The sequence below is a fragment of the Amblyomma americanum genome, chromosome 4 (genome assembly GCF_052857255.1).
Source record: "Amblyomma americanum isolate KBUSLIRL-KWMA chromosome 4, ASM5285725v1, whole genome shotgun sequence".
NCBI classification, from domain to species: domain Eukaryota; kingdom Metazoa; phylum Arthropoda; class Arachnida; order Ixodida; family Ixodidae; genus Amblyomma; species Amblyomma americanum.
The window spans coordinates 43,285,452-43,306,517 of record NC_135500.1 but is presented as its reverse complement, the minus strand read 5'-3'; the positions used below and the strand labels follow the sequence as shown (position 1 = coordinate 43,306,517).

At 45.8% G+C, this 21,066-nt stretch overlaps 2 protein-coding genes across 16 annotated transcripts in view; one reads left to right on the top strand and one right to left on the bottom strand.

The window, feature by feature from the left end:
* The window catches only part of LOC144127914 (CD9 antigen-like), a 29,268-nt gene extending 10,080 nt beyond the window's left edge, over positions 1 to 19,188 (bottom strand). The window contains exons 1-5 of one of the 2 annotated variants that reach the window (XM_077660904.1): positions 18,962 to 19,182; positions 9,265 to 9,462; positions 6,954 to 7,034; positions 3,553 to 3,648; positions 2,494 to 2,595 (exon numbers count right to left, since the gene is read on the bottom strand). In XM_077660904.1, coding sequence (XP_077517030.1) covers positions 2,494 to 2,595; positions 3,553 to 3,648; positions 6,954 to 7,034; positions 9,265 to 9,462; positions 18,962 to 19,021 — 537 coding nt within the window. In that variant the 5' untranslated portion in view covers positions 19,022 to 19,182. Of the gene's footprint in view, positions 1 to 2,493; positions 2,596 to 3,552; positions 3,649 to 6,953; positions 7,035 to 9,264; positions 9,463 to 18,961 lie in introns of both variants that reach the window. The other variant, XM_077660905.1, reaches the window with a different exon arrangement.
* A 521-nt stretch (positions 19,189 to 19,709) lies between these two features.
* Positions 19,710 to 21,066, top strand: part of LOC144127916 (THAP domain-containing protein 11-like) — a 79,279-nt gene continuing 77,922 nt past the window's right edge. For 13 of the 14 annotated variants that reach the window (XR_013313629.1, XR_013313621.1, XR_013313619.1 and 10 more), the window contains exon 1: positions 19,710 to 20,085. The gene's annotated coding sequence lies outside the window, so the exon portion shown is untranslated. Of the gene's footprint in view, positions 20,086 to 20,451; positions 20,566 to 21,066 lie in introns of all 14 variants that reach the window. The other variant, XR_013313620.1, reaches the window with a different exon arrangement.

Sequence of the window (21,066 nt, the reverse complement as noted above, 5' to 3'; positions counted from 1 at the left end):
ATCTCGCTGTCTCTGCTATGAAGCTTATTATTTATTTAGTGTCTTCCCCTAGTGCGATGCTGACTTTGCTCTGCAATGAGGCTCTTATGCCGTCGCTTAAAATAAAGCATTATTCAGGCCACTTGAAAATGAAACGGGTCGCTAAAATGCAGCATTTGGGCTGAATAATGATGATCACTAATTCCTCAGGCCTGGAGTGAACGAATCCTGTGATTGCCATTTTAGTGCCTTAACGCTTCCACTCCGCCGAAAAGCGGTTGTCTGTCTGCCCGAAGCCTGCTTTTAGCACGTGAGCCACTTTGGCCATGTGACGTTGTGACGTCATCACAAGCTGCCCACCGGATTGCGAGCAAAGAGCCCACCGTGGCAGTTCAATTATTGATTAGTCGCGAGAGATTCCTCAGGTACAACATGATTCTCATAATCCCCACCGATGCCAACACCTGCCATCGCAAGACAGACGCGCGTAGCTTAACTGCTGTACCTCTGCGCCAGGAGCGGAATCAGGACTCCCATGGATCTGTCAATGTCTGTCGAGAATTGACCATTTCTACCGCAATACAAGTCTAAAATGATGCAATATCACGCAAATTTAATTAATATAATAAATCAACTGAAGTAAGCCAGTTCAGGCCAAGCAAAACCATATAAATTCAATATAAATCATGCAAAACCAGGGCCAATGGTGCTAGCGCACGATAATTCATGGTTAACCCCAAGCTAAGCCGCCCGTGATTTTTTGTTTGCACGTCTACGCATTGCCCAAACTCTGAGTGTCAATTCCCTACCGTGCCTGCAAGAAATTTGGTTCATAAAATCAAGTGCGCGATTACTTGGCCACACGTCTCACCAGGGATAGAATTAAACAAAGAGATGTTCCTGTTATTTAGAGAGCAGTGCTATTTTTTCTTTTTAGCACATCGTGCAATGCAAGGAGGAGCGAGCGATAATTCAGACAAAGGTGGTTAAGCTTCTGCTTCATTTCCATGGTAAGACTACAGCGGTTGGCTTTGCCCAACACATTGCGGCTCCGCTTAAAATAGAAAGATACGACTGTACTGAACTACTCACAGTGTGAATGAAAAACGTCCACACCAACGCCGTCAACAGGCTTCGATTTGACGGTGGAATTTCGTAGAAGTATTTTTGCGCTGCAGCGAGTTATTTGAAACCTCACTAAGCTGAAGTCGCACTTCGTTCCAAGAAACAAGGCTTAGAACTAGGGCGTTAAACAGCCTTGCTAGGTATAATTTCTACATGCTTTACTCTACATTCTGATCATCTATCAGACTCATGGCTGATAATAAAAATGCTAACTGCGGTACCACGATTTTCGTTGGACCGGCCACCACCCACGCGGCCCGACCAGTGCCCCCTTGTCAGCACACTATACAGGGTTTTTCACATAAAACTTTAAAAAAGAGGCTTCGTAATTTACAAGATCGCATTTTCCGGCATAGCATTGCCAGCGGTGCAGTGCATCCCGGCGAAAGAGAAGGCGTGCGGCTCCCTGCCTTTCGTGTTCGCCTCGTGTACCTCCAGACTGCAGAAACTACGTCTTCCCCGGAAACCTTCACGAAGTACTGCCGCTCTAAAACGGGAATTCTTAACGGTCTGCACAAAAAAAAAAGCGTTAGTCGGAGTACGGTTTGAGCCATCAACCTCACCCTATGACCGAGCATCTTCATGTCTTCATCATGTCTCATGTCTGCATGCATCATGTCTCTTCATGTGTTCCCTCCCACGCCCTCACCTCAACATGTCTTTCCTCCCTCTCCCTCGTCCTCATGAATTTTCATGCCCCCATCTTCCCTACCCTCACTTCACCGAATGAAATACTCATGAGGTGAGGGTGAGGACGCCCTTATGAGGGCAAGCCCTCGTGAAGATGTCCATCTCAGCTCTAGATAGGCCTTCACTTCTTAGCCTCCTGTCCCTCGTTGCACTCTCTCCTTTTTGTTAGTTTCACTTGAGTCAACAAAAATTCACTTTTTTTCTATTTCAGTATAGAGAAAGGTTTCCTGCTCAAATGTGCGAATGGGGCATTACACGAATTATAGTACATTTTCACTGCATGGTTGCAGTGAAATGCAATACGAGTGTTATTTAATTACAGTACTAAAGAATACAATGAAGAGACAAGACAAATTGTAGTGATATTTAATTGTTTATTCTTAGCTGAGTGTTTGCAGTTTAACGCCAAATTTTATTGTGGTAGTGGAACAAAAGTTATGCTGCGTATGTGTCTGTTTATATGCGCCCCACAATGTCTATTTAAATCACGCTATACTTCAGTAAAGCAGGGCAGCATTTGATGAACTAAGAAACGAAGAGCATTAGGTTAATTGCTACCGAATGCGATTCCCGATTTTAGATTGTGTGTGTAATTTTCAGAAGCTGATCCAATTTTTGCATGAGCACAACCGATTCATTAACGTCGAAGGTCAAAAGTCATGGCCGCTGTTAATGCAAGCGTTGAAGCAGTGCACTCACATATATGAATATGTTGTTCGTTCGGGAGCTGCTGCAGGACTGCGGTATGGTCAGGTCGCGGACCTCGTAGTCGTGCTTCGAAATGGCGCCACAGCACTCCAACTGCGAGAAGTAAGGCGATTGCGGCTATGTGTGGCATAGGCTATTTGGAGATGTCACTTATGCGAAGAATCTCCCTTCTCTGAAAGTCATGATTTTGCCAGAGCCGTCCTCTGCTGTCATTTTCCGAGCCTTCCATGGAAGTTAGTCTACATGGGCCCTTAACCAGCATCATCATCATCAACAACATGACGGCGCCCAGTGCAGGACAAAGGTCTCTCCCATATCTCTCTCATTAACCCTGTCATGTGCCAGCTGCAGCCACCGTATCCACGCAAACTTCTTTATCTCCTCCGCCCACCTCCTCAAAGTTACAATTTCTGTACTTGTAATTTTGTTATTATACAGAAGCGTAAAATATCCTGGTTGAGTTACCCGGTGTTCTCTACTGGTAGTCTGCACAGGACTCTGGTTCCTGATCTCCAGGAAAGAAGGGCATGAGTTGAAAAACGGCAAAACCTTGTGGCTAATTTGTGATACGCCTGAGTTACAAGACTGCATGGAGTGGAGTGTGGTAGTCCTCTATGCAGCAGCTGAGGTACATTTTTCACCCTTGTGGTCTCGGGTTTCTTGCGGTACACGACAGCTGACTCAAACATTCGGGTTACGGATCGTAACCATCTCGTGATTCTTTTCCTTTTTCAAAGTCATTTTCCCACAAAGCCCTAATATTTAGAAGTATAATTAGCTTCTTCCTCTTCTGCGACACACCACTGGTGCATAAAGAGGCTTCCTTCTAACTCGGCCTCGCCGTGCACAGTCTGCGTTTATAGGATCCCGACTGGCACTCAAATGATCTGAAGGAACTTGCAAACAAGTAGTACTTGACGCAACGAAAGCCAATTGTGTAAGCCAATTTGTGCCTCTTTTGACGTTTCAAAATGGCACATGAGCCCTATCTTTGATTAAAATCTGAAATTAGAAAAAAAAAATGTCGAGAAAGCGCCGGACAAAACTTACGTGAACTTGCATGAGATCCATGAAACGCCGCGCCTTTGAGTCATCGACGATGGTGTCTAGCTTTTGTTCGATTGCCACCGCCAGGTGGTGTTGCAACTGTAGAAGTGGGAAGAATCGAATCAACAAGAAGCAAAAGAAGAGAAAACATTGCACGTCTTGTTTCGAACGTTACGCAGGAAATGTACCGTAGGCTTGCACGAGAAAATTTCTCGCCTTTAGTATGAAGGCCCGCTGATAGCCACCACATTTTTGTAGATACCTTTTTCACAAGTATTGAACAAATGGCCAATTAAATTTGACGTTGACCAATAACATCTATTCGCATCGTCTAATAACACAGAATAGCATAGCATATACGTATATTGAGGAGGCAAGAGCAGGGAAAATAGGGGCTCGTTACAGCGAACACACTGGGCCCTTCGTTTTCGTTTTTCTTTCCGAAACTCGGGAAGCACTAATTGGGCTTGTACAAATGCTATTTCTAGTGCAAGTAAAGTTATTCATCAACAATTTCCGTAATTCGTTTTTTTTTCTCTGGTTAGCTTTCTTTTTTTGCAGCTGAAGACGATTTACATCATAAGGAATATGATATATTACCAATATATATATTACCAATATCGTACGCAGGAATTCCGCGTCTGTGCACGGCTCATCAGTCTTTATTCACTCGCTCAGCATCACAGTGGCGATTTCAAACACTCAAGAGCACTGAAGCAGGAAGTCGTTTGGTTTAGCCTCCCGCTTCGAAAACTTGCTGTTCGAACTTTTTCTAGAATTAAGCTGCGACATCAATAATAGGCATTACAAGAGGTTCGAGAGCACCAGTCGACTGAAATCACTCCTCGCAAACAAGCACAACATAGAGACCTTTTTTTTTTCGCGAAGTATTCAGCCTTGAGCACTGGAAAGTTAACTTCTCTAGAATTATATTAATCGAGATTAAAGCGATTTTTAGGTAATCTTTTCAGGGTGCAAGAATTTGGGGAAGTCGGGTTTTACACAGAACTGAAAAGCCCTTCTTACGTACATATGAAGGAGGCCAATGGTCGCTGCCGCCAAGAAAAGCATGTAATTTTTTGTCTGCTGTTAGTAAAATCTCTATATGCTTTGCTGGTTACAGCGACTATTGGCTTGCTTCATATTTACAACATAAATGACTTCATATGCATCGAAAACATAGGGAGTACGCGACGCGCACGCCGTCTCGGCCGCAGAGGCAAGCGCCAGCAGTGCAACACAGGCTGGCTCGCATGTTTAACGCACGGCTATATTTCCCCATCGGAGCCAAGCACTCCATCGCAGCGCCACATATTGCGAAGCAGCTGCATACCTTTGATGCAATTGCTGGGTAAGAAAACTTATTTACGCTACTTTGCAGAGGCTCATCGAAGCGAATGATTTAAAGGCGTTTTTTATTGTACGCCATCTAGATGAGCTTTGCACCTGGCTTACGGATCCACCGTAGTCAGTGCGGGCTGGGCCGATGTGATCGATATAGTCACATGTTGCGTACTGTACCGCGTTCCGCAATGTGGGACACAATAGCGGGTGCTCTTGCAGCCAGCGGCGAGGCTGGCCACCCTACCGTTGCTAGGCCTTTATCCCGGGGTGCAGAAGTTCACGCCAGGCACTGTTGGGCCTGACAACTGATTTACGCAGTGCAGCTGCCGTGCCGTACGTCCCTGCATCAGCGTGCTAAGAGAGTGGGTCGTATTAAGCGGCTTTTGTCTATAAAATCACAATTGTCACAAATAACCAGACGGCTTGAAAAGTGGCGCGGAAGTACAGATGAGAGACTGTATGTATGAGAGCTGTGCGTGCGTGAAACAGCTCAACACTTAGGCGAAAACTGTGCCTCATAAGACACGTCTACGAAGCGCTCGTACCACATATGGAATGGCTGAACTTTTTTCATGAAGTGTTATTGGCCCATTTGAGGTGGCTATTAATACCTCTAAATATAGTTTTTCAGTTGGAATTTTTTTATTCAGGAATGCCGAAATGAAAGTTAATGCACGTTAATGCCAGACGTATTTAATTAAATTGTGCGCATCAATCGAATGATGTCTGAGCAATTCCTTATTCTTAATTGTTTTTGCAATGCGCACTAGTCACTGCTAACGCGTGCTTTGGCCCCGCCCCATTAATATATCTCATGAAGCAAGCGCCACAGAAACACTCTTGACTGCGTGGAACACCGCAATGGAAAGCTTCGAGACGTATTCGACAGCTTGAACTATTTGTCGTGAACTAAAATTCGAGTACACCCTATTTGTATCGAAGTGGTGATGCCGAGGATGGGACTGAGACCCTGAGGCGATGTCCAGCCTCCGGTTGCCGTTGGTCGTTATTTGGCGCTTTAAAGTTTCCGGAATGAAATTTTTAAAATGGTCTCGTATACTCAGATGCCGAAGGCAAGCTAAAGCGTTTGTTCCGTACTGAAGTTTTATCTACCGCGCGGGTGGATAAACACGCCCATCAATCTCACCAACTTGTAAACCTGATATAACGAGCTTTCTTGTCCAGACCTCAGAAGTAACGAAATCAATGTGTTTGACCTTACATTACAAGAACCTACGGGTACCAACCCGGATAGAATGAACGTTTGCCTGCTCACGCATTCAAACAATCCACCAAGGATCGCCCAAGCGTTTTTTCAATGCATTGTGCTTTGATGTATTGATGTGCTCGTAGATGAATGTTTAGATCTACTGGAAGGATGACATTTTGATTTGGGCATTTTTCTTTCATCTGTTTTTTAATGTTTACTCTTGGTTCTTTTTGCCCATGGCTAACGACTGGCGTATAACTGCTGCTCTTCGATCGCAATAAATTTGTTGGCAGTTTCAGCCTGCCTAACGCATTCTTTTGTGCTCTGCCTCGTAATCTTCGCGCTGCCCCCCTCGCCACGCGGCGGAGTGGAGGGTTCCGGACTAATTCCGGTCACCTGGCGCTCTTTAGCGTGCACCGACACCTCACAGCAGTCGTGCGTTTTTAAATTGCGCCTCCATCGAAATATGGGCGCCGCGGCTGGAATTCGATCCAGCGTCATTGGGATTCAACAGACGCTCTGCAAAAAAAAAAAAAAATAATGTTCTGCAAGAAGAAGGTTTGAATGCGCTAGCAAGCAGCTGACCACGCTAGCTACTACTTGGCTGCTTTTCAAAGCAATCCAAACACCTCTGTTTCGTTTCGTTTGCTCAACCTTCTTTCGTTTGCTCAACTTCTGCTGAACCACAGCCACCACTTCCCCCATCGTCTCGTTCACACCGCACCATTCTTATTTTGTTGCTTTCGTTTGGTACAGTGGGCTGGTAATTGCGGCAGTGTAAATGAAACTGCAGTTTCAACTAAAAGTGGTTCAGAGCTCCTCCTCTGTTGGGATTAGAAAGTTCGTTCACCTGGTCTCCGTCAGCCACCTTCCAGACGAGGCCTGCCACAGCGCACTCCATGATGAGCAGCACAAACATGGCGATGAAGTACTGCGAGGGAAAGAGATGCCTTGTCATCAAGGTAGCAAACCAAAAGCGTAAACGCTTCTTTCTACAGCGCTAGCTGTATAACCCTATAGTTCCTCTGTTTCGCGTTGTCCTTCTTGTAGTCCCGTGCACGTGTCCCATTGCCCAATAAAAAGATACACAACTACATACATGTATAGAAAAGTGCCGGTTCGGAGGCAGAGTAGCTCTACCCTGGCCTCCTTCCTCCGGTGAAGGCCAGCGTGCGTAACCGAATTCTCATCGGAGGCGAATACAGCAGGCATTAATACGCCCAATCATTCAGAAGCTACTGCGGCTGTCTCTTCACAGGCGGTCCAGTGCTGGTGGCCTTCAGGCGTCGCAGTCATCTATGGCGCCGCTCGTAAATGCTGATCGCTCTTCGTGCCCTGTGATATTTTTGATATTCAGAATTAAAACAGAGGGAGTTCGCTTTTCTATTACCCCTCCTCCCTGATGTAAAGGCAGTAGTGTAATTCTCGTGTTGCCTCCTTTAGTACTGTAAGCCCTACGTCCAAGCATTTCTTTCGATGCAATGGGTGTCTATACTGTCGTAATCCTTTTCTCCGTGCTCTCCTGCTGCCTCCTTCATTTATTAAGACAGAAAGGCATGGTAACCCGTAACTACAGCTTATGGACATTTGAGCGAATGAAAAAGGGGCAAAGAGCGAAGAGCAGACACGCATACAAAACTAATTCGTGACTTGATCTGCTAATTTTGCGAATGAGTAGGACAATTTAACTTATTCATTTATTTTAGATTTTTATTTTTTAATTTAATTTCAGCTTATGACCAAGGGTAAGCCTGTTTCCGCCAGAATAGCAGTTGAGTGAAACACTAACATACGGAACGAGATTGAAGCTCGCCCCGTCTGCCCACACTGGCGTCATTGAAGTAGGGGACGCGAGATGGTGTGTGTCGCCTTAATCGGTTGCGTGCTACTGAGAGCAGCAATTTTTGGAATTTATTTCTAAGTTATAGATTCCACTTCACTCGAATACCCGCAAAGACTGCCCCTACAGATCTGTCGCACTAGAATACGCCTATGGAAACCATTTCAGAGTCCCTTTAACTGGTTTAGTGCTGAATGGTTTTCCAGGTGGAAGCAATAATTGAGCCACAGCATAAATTGAAATGGTCCTGTTCACATCAGCTGAACTCGAGCCTTCGCGCAATACATGTGTTTGTTACTCGTTGTCGCCTGCCTTTCCTTCATTGATGTGCTAACGTATTCTCGAGCACATTACATTAGCACTGATACTATATCACTTCTGCGAGGCAAATTTATGCTGCGCATAATTCCACAATTAGCGCGACATATACAGCATAGGGGTCACCACTTCTAGACTTTCTTTTAAAGGAACTTGAAGAAAAATGTAATTTGGTCTACATCGATAAATTAACAGGTTCTACAGGCAAAGAGGACTACCATAGCTTAACGTTGATTTTTAAAAACTAGAAAAGGTTAATCAAAGTGAAGTACAGGCATCAATGCCACCAGCCGTTTTCCCGGATGTCAAGACGCGGTTTCTTGACTGTAGGCTAACCTCAACTTTCTGCTATTTCATTTTTAGGGGATGCAGAATTTTCCAATAAAACTACTGCAAAATATTTCGTTTTTGAATTAATTTTCACCACAAAAAAATGCGTCTTTCGCAATTGAGCAACCACTAACATAGGCAGAACATACTCAGCAATTCTGTACAAAAGCATTTTTGAGCGGGACACCGTTAATGAACGCAGTTTTTTTTCATATAATGGACGATTTCACTATAATAATCAATATATCCGCAGATTACCCGGCAGCAGTCTTTTAGTTTTTTTTCTGTTCACGCTTTTGCCCTCGTCCAAAGCGTTGACCACTGGTTTTAGATGCAAGCCTTAACTGTTCGATGCGATCGCTGGAAACACTGGAAATGAGAGATTTTGCTGCATATCAGAATAATGGACCATTACCTTCAATATTTCTATAGCACTGTCTTACACTTCTGTGATTTTTGAAACTTTTTGCCCGAGAAAGCTGGACTTGAGCCACGTATCGTCGATTTTCCTTTAGAACAAAAGTTTCGTGCACCTGTCATCAGTGCCCTCTTAGCAGTATTCTATTCTGACCGCTATTCTGACCGCCGATGAACCACATAGTAAGTGCGAGCTTCGTTTGTGAGAGAATGAAGGACAAGACGGGCAGCCATGCTGGCACCGACTTGCGCTCACCGTGAGTAGCATGCAGGGGCTGTCGATGGCGGCGGCGCAGCAGCCCATGAAGCCCAGCACGAGCAGCAGGACGCCGACGGCCATGACCACATAGCAGGCGCTGTAGTAGTTGGACAGCGGGAGGTTGTCCTGGTAGACCCAGAAGTCCGGGTCGGACCGGATCCAGATGCCCACCGAGAGGACGCCCAGACCCAGAATCTGCGCCCGCACATCTCCGGTCACGCATTTCCAGGGCACACATGTCGACGTGGGTGCTAAGAGCAGGCGCAGTGTTGTGCAAATCATCCAAAGGTACGGAAGCAAGATGTAGAAATGCGGCGAAATCGGCTGTCCGACAGTGAAGCATACAGGCGTCAATGCCGGGAGTCCCGCGTCAATCCCGGCATCACGCCCTTAAATATCAGCTCTGCATTTCTTATAAATTAAACTTTCATGTATACTGGGACAAAGATACACAGTAAAGGAGGCCCCCTGTATCTTGACAAGGACTTCGCCTCGCGATTACAAGCCATGTGACAACGCGCTCGGACTCTGCGAACATAAAGCATGATTTTGCATAAATTCCGCACTGAGGCAACGGGAGAGCGGGGTATATTGGTGGCCATATACCAAAATACATGTTTTTTTACCGCATAATGAAAGCTACGCAAAGTACAATCATTAACTTTACGGGACAGTCACATCAGAGAGTTTGCCATATTATAATACAAAAAGAAAAAAATGGAGCGCGCGCGCGCGCGCGCGCGTGTGTGTGTGTGTGTGTGTGTGTGTGTGTGTGTGTGTGTGTGTGTGTGTGTGTGTGTGTGTGTGTGTGTGTGTGTGTGTGTGTGTGTGTGTGTGTGTGTGTGTGTGTGTGTGTGTGTGTGTGTGTGTGTGTGTGTGTGTGTGTGTGTGTGTGTGTGTGTGTGCGTGCGTGTGTGCGCGCGCGCGCGTGTGTGTGTGTGTGTGTGTGTGTGTGTGTGTGTGTGTGTGTGTGTGTGTGTGTGTGTGTGTGTGTGTGTGTGTGTGTGTGTGTGTGTGTGTGTGTGTGTGTGTGTGTGTGTGTGTGTGTGTGTGTGTGTGTGTGTGCGTGCGTGTGTGTGTGTGTGCGCGCGCGCGCGCGCGCGCGCGCGTGTGTGTGTGTGTGTGTGTGTGTGTGTGTGTGTGTGTGTGTGTGTGTGTGTGTGTGTGTGTGTGTGTGTGTGTGTGTGTGTGTGTGTGTGTGTGTGCGTGCGTGAGTGCGTGCGCGCGCGCGCGCGCCGTACTGTGCGCCTTAGATCAAGCGAAAGATAGGGTGCGTAAGGTGTATGGAATGTTCCTCTTTAAATCTCTATATGCAAAGTAGGTAAATTGATAGTAAAATTGTAACAAAATAAATTCAAGGTACATTTAACATTAATTTTAAATTCTGGGGGCTAATTGGGGCCCGCGTTGGCATGCTATCCCGAATGAAAACTCGCGGCTTTACTTCTTAAGCAGCGAGCGTGTCATTTAGGAAGGTCAGATGTTTGGCTTTACAAATGTAACCTCTCTGATGTGAATTAAGGTAGCCTGGTCCGAGAGGTTCATGTAACGGGCGCTCTCGTAGAAGGGACAGCCCAGCAATAGCTGCCAGTGTTTAGGCGCAAAGAAGAGTGAAAATTCTCGACTTTTTTGCACGCTAAGGATCTTCTCAGAGGGGCCTTTTCATGAAATATTTGGATTTCAGTGTACATCTGCTGACATGTCTCATATAAATGGGCTCTCTGAGGTTATTTGTAACAATAAACCAAGCTCGTCTCAACTTGGCAGAACACTCAGAACGCAATCAAAACAGCTGATGCCGAGTCAGGAAAGTCGGTGGCCAGAACTGGCTTGCAGAAATTGATAGACCGCGTCAGAAGGAAGCAGTTGGCTACAAAAGGGGCGGAAATGGAATCGTCCCATACGTCAGACAAAAATGCAGTTTTTGAACGCACAATGATCTTCTAGTAAAACGCGGTGACGGGCGCCTTGGTCCTTAGCATGGAGTCGCTACACTTAGTGCAGCATGCACGGAGGGGCGCAGAAATGCCGGGAAGATGAGGTTGCGCACTCAGCTTGTTAGGCATGAAGTGTGGATTCAGCCATAATAATGCAACTCTTCTCGCGGTAGACCTCAATGAAATCCTGGGTAACTTTTCATGCAAGGCTAACAGTTGTGTTAAATTTATTGGAGTGAAAGCGCACTATGAGAGAATCACGGCGCAGCTGCCGATTTCGATACAGAATCCAAGTTTCTGTCCAAACACTAGCCAAGGAAGGAAGCTCGCCTTCCTGGCATTCCCACGGGGGATGAAGCGCTCTTCAAGAAACCTTCGCACTAGGTAACATTGAGAAATTCTACGCTTAAGTATAATTCTGCACACCGCGAATTTCTGCTGCGTTTACAAGCACTGGTAAAAGAGGCATCTTTTTGTTTTCATTTGACAACCAGTGGAGACAGGCGATGCAAGTACTTTTCATGTAAGCCAGCGAGAAACACATGCCTAGGCACATGCCTTGACGTTTGAAGCTGAAGTAGAAAGTGACAATTCTCTCTAAATGAGAGCGACTTACGTTGTAGGAATTGCGTTCTAAGGTGGGCAGCAAGCCACAAATCATCAAAACAGCTTACACGTGTCCACTTAGCAAGCTCCATAAAATTACTTTAGAGGCCACTATGAATGGGAAAAGAGAAAGAAGAACAATGAAAAAAACTCACCGGACGGTTACGACTGTGTAATGCAAGATTCAACGATAGCTATTTAGACGTTTAGTCACGTGACCACTGGTGCAGTGGTCACGTGATGCACCCAGCTGCGCTGGCAGGCGGCTGTTCCAAACAGAGCCACCCGTGGGCTTATGCGACCCAGGTTGACGTTGATATGAGGTGAATGCGTTAATGATCGGTGGGCGCGTTAATGACACCCACCCGGTGGCGGATGTCATTAACGCATCCACCGGTTACGCCTATGACGACGGCGACGAAAAAGCCTGGAAAGAGCGCCTAACTGCTATCGCTGTAAAAAAGTAGCACTGCAGCTTTTCAGTTTTGTAACATCACCATCCGCCTAACTATGTGGTACAAAGGCCTCTGCAGCTCATGTATTGTATTGTACAGAGCACACAGTAGTGCTCACTTGTACGGGGCACGACCACTGAGATCAATAAAGAAAGAATACTAAATTTGCAGGGAATAGCGGTACTTATCCTACCACGGTAGTACTGCAGAGCTCTTCCTTAAACACAAACTTCTTAATATAGAGCATGCTTACAAAAAGAAATTAGCTGTATAGTATATCAGAAACGTTAGCTGTATAGTATATCAGAAACCAGAAAGGTAACATAAAAACAGCTGGCATCTTTTCATATCCGTCGGAAAAAAAATAAGCGCTCTGCCTGCAGATCACACAACTGATTTCTCATGAGATGTGTACAAAGAGCAGTACACAAGCTCACAGGCGTATGGGGACCAAAATTTTTCTTGAATGTTTCCTTCTGTGCTGTGACGCGTAAGATGTTATATGCATCGATCACCACGTGGTATTCGCCGGCGACAGGCAAATATTTCATAATTAATTTTTGCCGCCATGTTGCTGTGGTTTCAACAGCTCTGACATCAACTGTTTCAAAAACTGTGACGTCTAGGTTCCATAAAGGTGGCGTGAATCAACAAAAATCGCAATATAATCGTTGCTTAGCCGTCTTTATTTATTACAGTGCTTAAGCCAGAGTCTTCCTCATTATTAGGAATAACAAATGAAGAAAGAACGATTAGGTCAGAGAGTTTCCATGCTTCACGTGACTTATATTGAGCATTCACGGGACAGCCACCCCTCGGCTGTTGAAACCGAAACAATATGAGAGAAAGAAAGATCAGTGCTAAATAATCTATGGTAAGTACGAGAATTCAACACGGCCACTCGTGTGCACTAAAGCCTTACGCACAACTACAACACAGAAAACACGCAACCGAAACTTTGCGTTTATACTACTTAACAACACAAACCACCAGTAGTTTAGGCAACTTTTGCGCGTTATTTAAGCTTACTAAAAATTTTCCTTTTAAACTTCATCAATTTATTCGCCAATATATTCACCTGTTTAATTGGGTTCATCTGTTCGTCATGGCTACAATGTACAGGCGAGGTGTACGTCAACAAAGAAAACATTTTGCGATGTTCGGTCCTGTCAAGTTCATTATGAAGTTTAATCGAGCCCTAAGCAGTAATCCCAAGATAACCTTTTGTTTTTTTGTCTCTCTTGGTACTCCAAACGCTAGCATAAGAGTGCCCATAATAATATTCCAGTTCCCTCTTTAAACCTAGGCGGGCACCTGCGGGACACGCCGCAGGTGATGGCTCCTCATTTTTCCCCACCATTCGGAGTGCTCTAAAGTGCACCGTGGTGTTAAAGCAGGCGCACGTTTCTGTATTTTTTTCCTCGGTCGAAATACGGCCAGCGTAGTAAGTGGAGCCTACGCCCTTCGCTTCTCCTTCACGTGTGACTCATGGCACGGGCACTGATAAGCGAGTGCCGACACGTCCACTGCCTTTCGTCGAGGGAATGAAGTATTCCGAAAGCAGGACATGCAGCCTCTCGTCGGAACGGTATGCGGATCCAAGTGAACAGTAAAATCCGTTTCCTCGCGTTAAAAAGTGCTCAGCAGGAACGCGGTACCCGGGAGAAATCGCGCGACCAGCCTGCTGGCACCACCATGTTTTGCCCGTGTCGTGTTATCATGTTTTGCTTTCTGTGACGCACTCCATGTGTCACCATCTGATTCTGTTCCCTGCGAGTACAAAGGACGCCCAATGACTGAGGAGGCTCGACAATGTGGCTCGACAGACTTTGGCTTTTGACTAGTTGCGTGCACTAAAAAGGGTGCTTTGCCTACATGCCACCAAGGTCTCTCATCAACTGCTTTTTTTTAAACTTAGTAAACTTAACCTCGACCCTAACGTTCGTAGGTGGCTGCATTCGTTTCTCACTAATCGTTCACAATTTGTCACCACTAATAATGTTTCTTCCTTCACTTCTCCAGTTGGATCTGCAGTACCATAAGGCTCTGTTCTAGGGCCTCTGCTTTTTCTTATATATATATCAATGACTTACCTGACAATCTATGTTCAACAATAAATCTTTTTGCTGATGACTGCGTCATATACCGCGAAATTAACAGTGACTCTGATATAGCTCTTCTTCAATCGGATATTGATCATGCTCTTGAATGGACTAACAAATGGAACATGGAACTAAACATAAAAAAGTGCAAGTACATGCGGGTTTCTCGTCGTAACACCACATTGCGTTCATACCGTCTTAATAATTGCAGCCTTGAGTCTGTGCCTTTTTACAAATATTTAGGTGTCTTCATTTCCCATAATCTTTCTTGGAAAGTACACATAGACTATGTAAGCAATAACGCTAACCGCATGCTGGGCTACATACGCCGTAACTTTAATCTTTCTTCTAGCTCCGTAAAACTGCTTCTCTACAAGTCGTTGGTTCGTAGTAAACTAGAATATGCTGCATCTATCTGGGACCCCTATCAAGAGACACTAATATACCAACTCGAATCTATACAGAACCATGCGGCCCGTTTCATTCTCTCTAATTATCACCGTAACTCTAGTGTCAGTGCCATGAAATCAAGCTTATCACTCCCACTACTGTCGCAACGTAGAAATATATCCCGCCTTTGTCTATTCCATAAGATTTACTACGATAACCCCATCCTTAAAAGAAAATTTATAACGCCACCTTGCTACGTTTCAGCTCGGATCGATCATCGTCATAAATTTGGTATTCTTTCATGCCAAACAAACCACTTTTACAACTCATTCATCCCCAGCACATCGGCACAATGGAATCACCTTCCCCAATCGGTCGTCGAAATAAGTGACCATTCTGTGTTTAAATCGGCTTTAACTAACTTGATGGTAACATAGTGCATGTAATTCTTGCGCCCTGCCGTTTATTCATTTCAGCTTATGTGGTAGTTAAAACAGACCTGGTCTGCGTGGTATGCTTGTTTGCGTGGTATGCTTACTTTTATTCTTTGCTCATAATTTCGTGTTAAATGACTGTTAATTTGTTTGATTGTATTTGCTGTAACCTACTGATTTGCGCGAGCCATATTCTTGTTCACATTTTTGTGTTACTTGTGACTGCTGTTCCTTTGTTATTTTGTCTATTGTACCCCACTCCCCTCTGTAATGCCCTCGGGCCCTGAGGGTACTGAAATAAAGAAATAAAAATAAATATATAAATAAATAAATAAATGGATAGCGCATGTTTTTTGGCACGATGTAGCCAAATTTCGTCGAGCTACAGCCCCGAGGATAATCGCGTTTTCGAAATTTTAAAAACTTATATCGCTATTACTAACAACCGGCTGCAAATCTCTAACGGCAACTAGGTGCATAACTCTACTAGTTAAAAGCTAATTATTAAAAATTACTTAACCAGCTTACTACCTAAGACGATTCACCGGTTTTCTGGTGTCCACCAACACTGGTAATACTATGCTAAAAAAAGCCATATTTTTACCGCAAAAACCAATTTTTGAAATTTTTTGGGCGTCTTCCCTGAAACACCTGCTATACACACATGGCTCACCAAGGCAAGTGGCGCGAGGCTTTTCTGTCGAGTCGCTTTCTTGTCGGAATGTCTTCATCTCGTTGTGGTGCATGTTAGCATATGTAATGTTTGTGACGCACTCCTTCAGTCACGGTATGAACATTCAAAGCTGCAGCCGCTCCACGGGAGTTAAGTTTCCGATTGAAGTACGTAGTCGGCATGACGAGAGCAGCAGTGGAAATGCAGCTCAAGTGCTCCAGAAGCCAGAGCGTAACACTTTTTCGTGACGCTTGCGCATGGTTTCCTGTGGTCGGCGGCCTGTTACGGTTACAAACGTTGTCGGTGCCCTTGCGTGTCGTCCGCAAGTATCTGAGTCGAGTAACAGCTTTGATAAGCTGATTACAACCTGCGATCAGAAGGCGCTACGCTGGAAGACGAAGCTTAACGTGATAGTGAAGACTCACGGTCTGCACCCGGCGTTTGTCTAACGGAGCGGAACAATGCCCCAACGCAGACAACTGCACTACTTTTTAATGCTTTCTTGTGACCGACTGTCACTTATTCTCGATAGCCAGCAAGCTGTACGTGGCAAACTCATTGAGAAGAGTGAGCTTTTTCGGTAAAAACGCATTAAAAAATAATTAGCCTGAGGTTTCTCGTTGTATTTTTGGTTTAAAACAAATAAATTCAACCGCTACTTGAAATTATCCTAGTGCACCGATGTAATGCATCGACTCCATTATATTTGGCGAAGTTGCACCAAGGCTCCAAAGTACAACAAAAAACGTGTCGTCGAAATCAAGTTAACTTCTTGTACATCATCACCTACTGCAACTGCGCTTGCATTTGATGCATAAAAAGTTCAAGAGAGCCTTCCTATAAAAATATGCAGTGTGGGAAAGCCAGCCCAAGGAGCTTTCAAACGCATATTTTTTTGCGTTCGATTTTTCGAAACAAAATGACGATTAAGAAAATTTAAAAGCAGAGCTCACTTTCGACACTGACGGTCACCAATTTTTCCATATAAACGAGCCCCCTAAAATAAAAAAAAATAGTTTGATCGTTATTTTAGCTGACTAATCGCTCAATTATTGATCCGCATGGGGTGCACAATGTCCGCCTTGCTGTAGAAATCTGCTCAACAGACCACACCGATGTATCTCTCAATTTTTAAAATAAAAATATGTAAAGGTTAAAAAGAAATACCCGGTATAACGAAAGCTACATACGCGCTGCGTCTTCACTGACCATACGCAGCCCATTCTAGATCGCGTGTTAGCCTGCTGAGCTACGGTGCGGTGTTTCAGGAGCGATGATTTCGCAAAACCAATCGATACACCTCAGCACTTGACCCTGATACTCCTCCAAGCATTTCCCATATTAGATTCCGCCTTTTTTCGCTTTGCCGCTTTGAAAGTTCATGCAACTGCTGAAGCCGTAAGAGCACCTTTGAAGCACAACTAACAGCCGGCGTCCCATTAACTAACCATTCGCCCACACGACAGTGGCACTCACTTCGCTGGACGTGAAGCGAGGAAAAAAAGTAGCGAATGCAGAGCGGAGCAAAATAGGGCCTTTTTATTACGCAAACCGGTAGTGAACCCACTGAAAACCTTTTTAAAAGGAACTGAAGACTTCTGGATTGCAGCTTACCGATGGTTATATCTCATACACCTCACGTTTACCTTCTGTACTGACAAGAATAGCTGATGATTTCAGCGGCGGATACATCCTTAATTGCATTTACTCTTTTAATTAGCGGCGAAATATTATCCCCACTTATCTTCCCTATTTTGTTTTCAACTATTTTAGTTTCTAACGCATATTTTTCACAAGGACCTCCCTACAAAAAATAAGTTGAGACGATTAGGTAGTTTCAACTCTCTTACAAGCCCGCTGCAGATGGAGTGGTCAGCCTCTGCTGCTGTCACTATTTCCCTGCTTCTGAAATTATTATTTTGTATGTGACAGGCATCTGACATGGAGGAAGAATTTGTGCACATAAATCTGCTCCGTTGTACAAAAATGATATAGAAGGCTTTGGCCTACTGCTTGTTGTGCATTCTAGCGTTGCAGTGCATCAACGGAGTTGCACCCCAGACAGGTAAAACGCAATGTTTTCTATTGCAGGCACCAATGGACATCACAAAGGTTTTAACACATAACAAATCACAGTGGGACATTTCCAGTTAGCGGTGCAGTGAAAGCTAATATCGTACTTGTGCCCACCTAATTCCTCTTAGCGTAGTCTTTGGAAGTACAACTGTTTTTGGTTCTGCGGACGTGCAGCGGATGAAAGATTTCGTTAAGTACCGTAAACTTAAGACAGAATAAGCTTTTTAAGCTAGCATAAACTTCCTCATAAATTTCAAGGCCAGCAAGCCATACAGTACAGAAATCTCATATACGGGCTTGTACCGCTAAGGTCCTTCACTGGAAACGTTGCACATGTAGTCTCGACGTTGTTGTTCCTTCCATGTTTTTCGCAAATTGCAAGTGTTCGCCAGGAACCCATCAGCGAGCCATTGGCGTCATCACAACGCCTACTCCCAATGTACTGTGTTCACCAAAAGTAACCGGGCTGCATGGTTTGCTTCTTTTATAGCAGAACCGTTTCGGCTTCTATGAAGCTAACGAGGTGTTGGATGGTGAGGACAAGGGTTCTTGTTACCGTACATAGATTTAGAGCTGCAGGGGTGGCGTAAATCTTCTACTGTACGAGCGATGAGCAATCCATCTTTTAGGCAAAGATGCTATGTGGTTTATGGGCGGCACTCTCATTTTCGTAGTAATGAAGCGCCGATATGTCTCCGAACGAGTTATTTCGTCCAGCTGATACTCCTAGAAGCAAACCACTAGATTTAATGGCAAGCAGGCATTTCGAACATGCTTTAATATTTGCACGTAGTACACAAATTACCATTTTTAATATCTATCTGCAGCACGTGTACGGCTCTCATTTGCGCTACTAGCCCTGCATGATACCTTCGTAAGTTATTAGCGTTTGGTTAGAAAAAACAAAAACGGAAAAGTCAACCGGACTTTAGAGCTTACGCCTAACGTGGCCGGCGGCTTGTCAACGACGGTCATGCAGGAGCACAAGCGGCGGGCGTCGTGAAGCGCCGTGCGGACTCACCCATACGAACAGGTTGCATGTGATGAGGATGTATTTTACGCAGGCTACTCCTTCGTCCATGGCTTCTTAGCGTCGCGGCCCGCGTAGCCCTCAGATCGTGCACTCCGAAGTCGAGAAAACGGCCGCACTGTTCTCCCAAGCCGGCGCGAGAGCATACACGGGCGAAGAATGTCGATTACACAAGGGCGGCGGCCGGTGCGTCGTCACCTCCAGGTGAGCAAGCCCCAACGTCCAGATTGTTTCCCGTTTGGACGGGGCCGTTATCGCGCGCTGCGGAACGCACTGGGTCCGCTCGGCCGTGCGAGCGTGGGCGTCAGGCGAGGGAAACAGGTGGAGGAGAGAAGACAGGAGCTGAAGAGAGCGCGTTCTCTCCGCCTCCACGCGATCTCAGGCAGAGTTTATTGCGAGGCGACGCCGGCAGCGACCCTTACTCTCGGCGCACCGCTATCTCGACGCCTGGGACGAAGTCCGCCGTGGACGCTTCGCGCTGCAACGTCTCCTACACGCACGAGGGCGTGTGTGCATGCCAGTGTGGCGGTATCTGCTGTGGGCTTATGCATGTTTGCTTCTCTACGCGGAGAGGGGGAAACACAAAGCGTTGGGGAGAGAATAGGTAGAACGGGGCTGCAAACTCTATGGAGCGCCAAAACAACAGCGAAGACTGTGACGCATTGGTTATTCGCCCGCGGTGACTTCCGAGCTGCGGACTGCTGCGTGAGACACTCGGATCTCGTGGGCCGTTTGGGCAGTGTCCTTGGCTTGCGCTTGGATCTGTCTCATGGCCAGTGTCTGAGACGAACGAGTGCGGCCGACGCGGCGTGACTCACACACCTTCCCTCAGAGGAATGAAGTCGTCGTAACGTTCGTGACCAACAGAGAAAAACGTCAGGCTATTTGGGGCTTGTTTAAAATTTCCGAGATAGTGCTTGAAAAAAACTGGAGCTGATTACGATAGTCTATAGAGCGTAATTGCAGCGCGGCTATGTTGACATCTACCTATTTTACGTGTTCTGATATTTCACCTATCTGCCAGACGTGGGCGCTGCGCGTCAATTTCGGTGGCTCGAACGGCGGAGTCTTGGCTGCGATGGCGCGCCTTCTCTGCCACAGCGGCTTTCGCGGTGGTACGTATCCTGGCAGCGCAGATGCTTGATCTTAAGCAAGAAACACTTATAACTTCCTTTGTCGACGCAGCTGAGGTGATCTTGGCGCCAGAGAAGAGGTGAACCTAAATGAACTTTGCAAAACTTGCCGTCTGCCCTCACTTGCCTGCGCTGCAACCGCAGCAGCGCATGCGTTAAAACAGCGCCATCACGCGCGTTCACGCTTGGAGATTCCATTCGCCGACGAGAGCGAGCGGAATCCGCTGCCGCGACAGGGAAAAGCCCGACCTGTCCAGGAAATTTCCGCCGATTCTCATCGGCCAATAGGGCGGCGAGTACGAAGTTGCATTCCCACGGCGACAAACATGGCGGCGCCCTTCGATGCAGGACGCCTCGCTTCGGACTGGATTCGTCGTTGCTACTGGCCTTTTCAGCGAGTTCAGTGGCCATGAATGGGCCCTCCGGTCCGAGATGAGACGAAGCTCTCGCCCATAAGAAAACGTAGGAGTGATAAACTTTTTTGATTTTTTATTGTGGGTCACGACTCTGCCCTTTTTACGCTTGTTTGTTGACAACAATGCTTCCCCTGCTAACCACCAGATAGCGCCACTAAACTAAACTTGAGCTAGAGCTAGAAGGTGCGAGTCAAGCCAAAAGAGGAAAGACGCAAACCCAAGAATACAGGAGTTAACGCTAGAAGTAGTGGATGAGTACAAGTATCTTGGGGTGTGGATAAATAACGGTGCTCAGTATCTGACAGAGCATGAAAAATATGTAATGAATAAAGCTAGTAGGAATGCAGCTGTCATGAAAAATAGGGCACTGTGGAATTACAATAGGTATGAAGTGGTAAGAAGGTAAGGAGAAGGGGTGATGGTTCCTAGCCTAACTTTCGGCAATGCGGTCCTGTGCATGAGACCAGATATCCAAGCAAGGTTAGAAATCAAACAACGGGGCATAGGAAGGCTAGCTTTGGGAGCACATGGCAATACCCCAAATCAG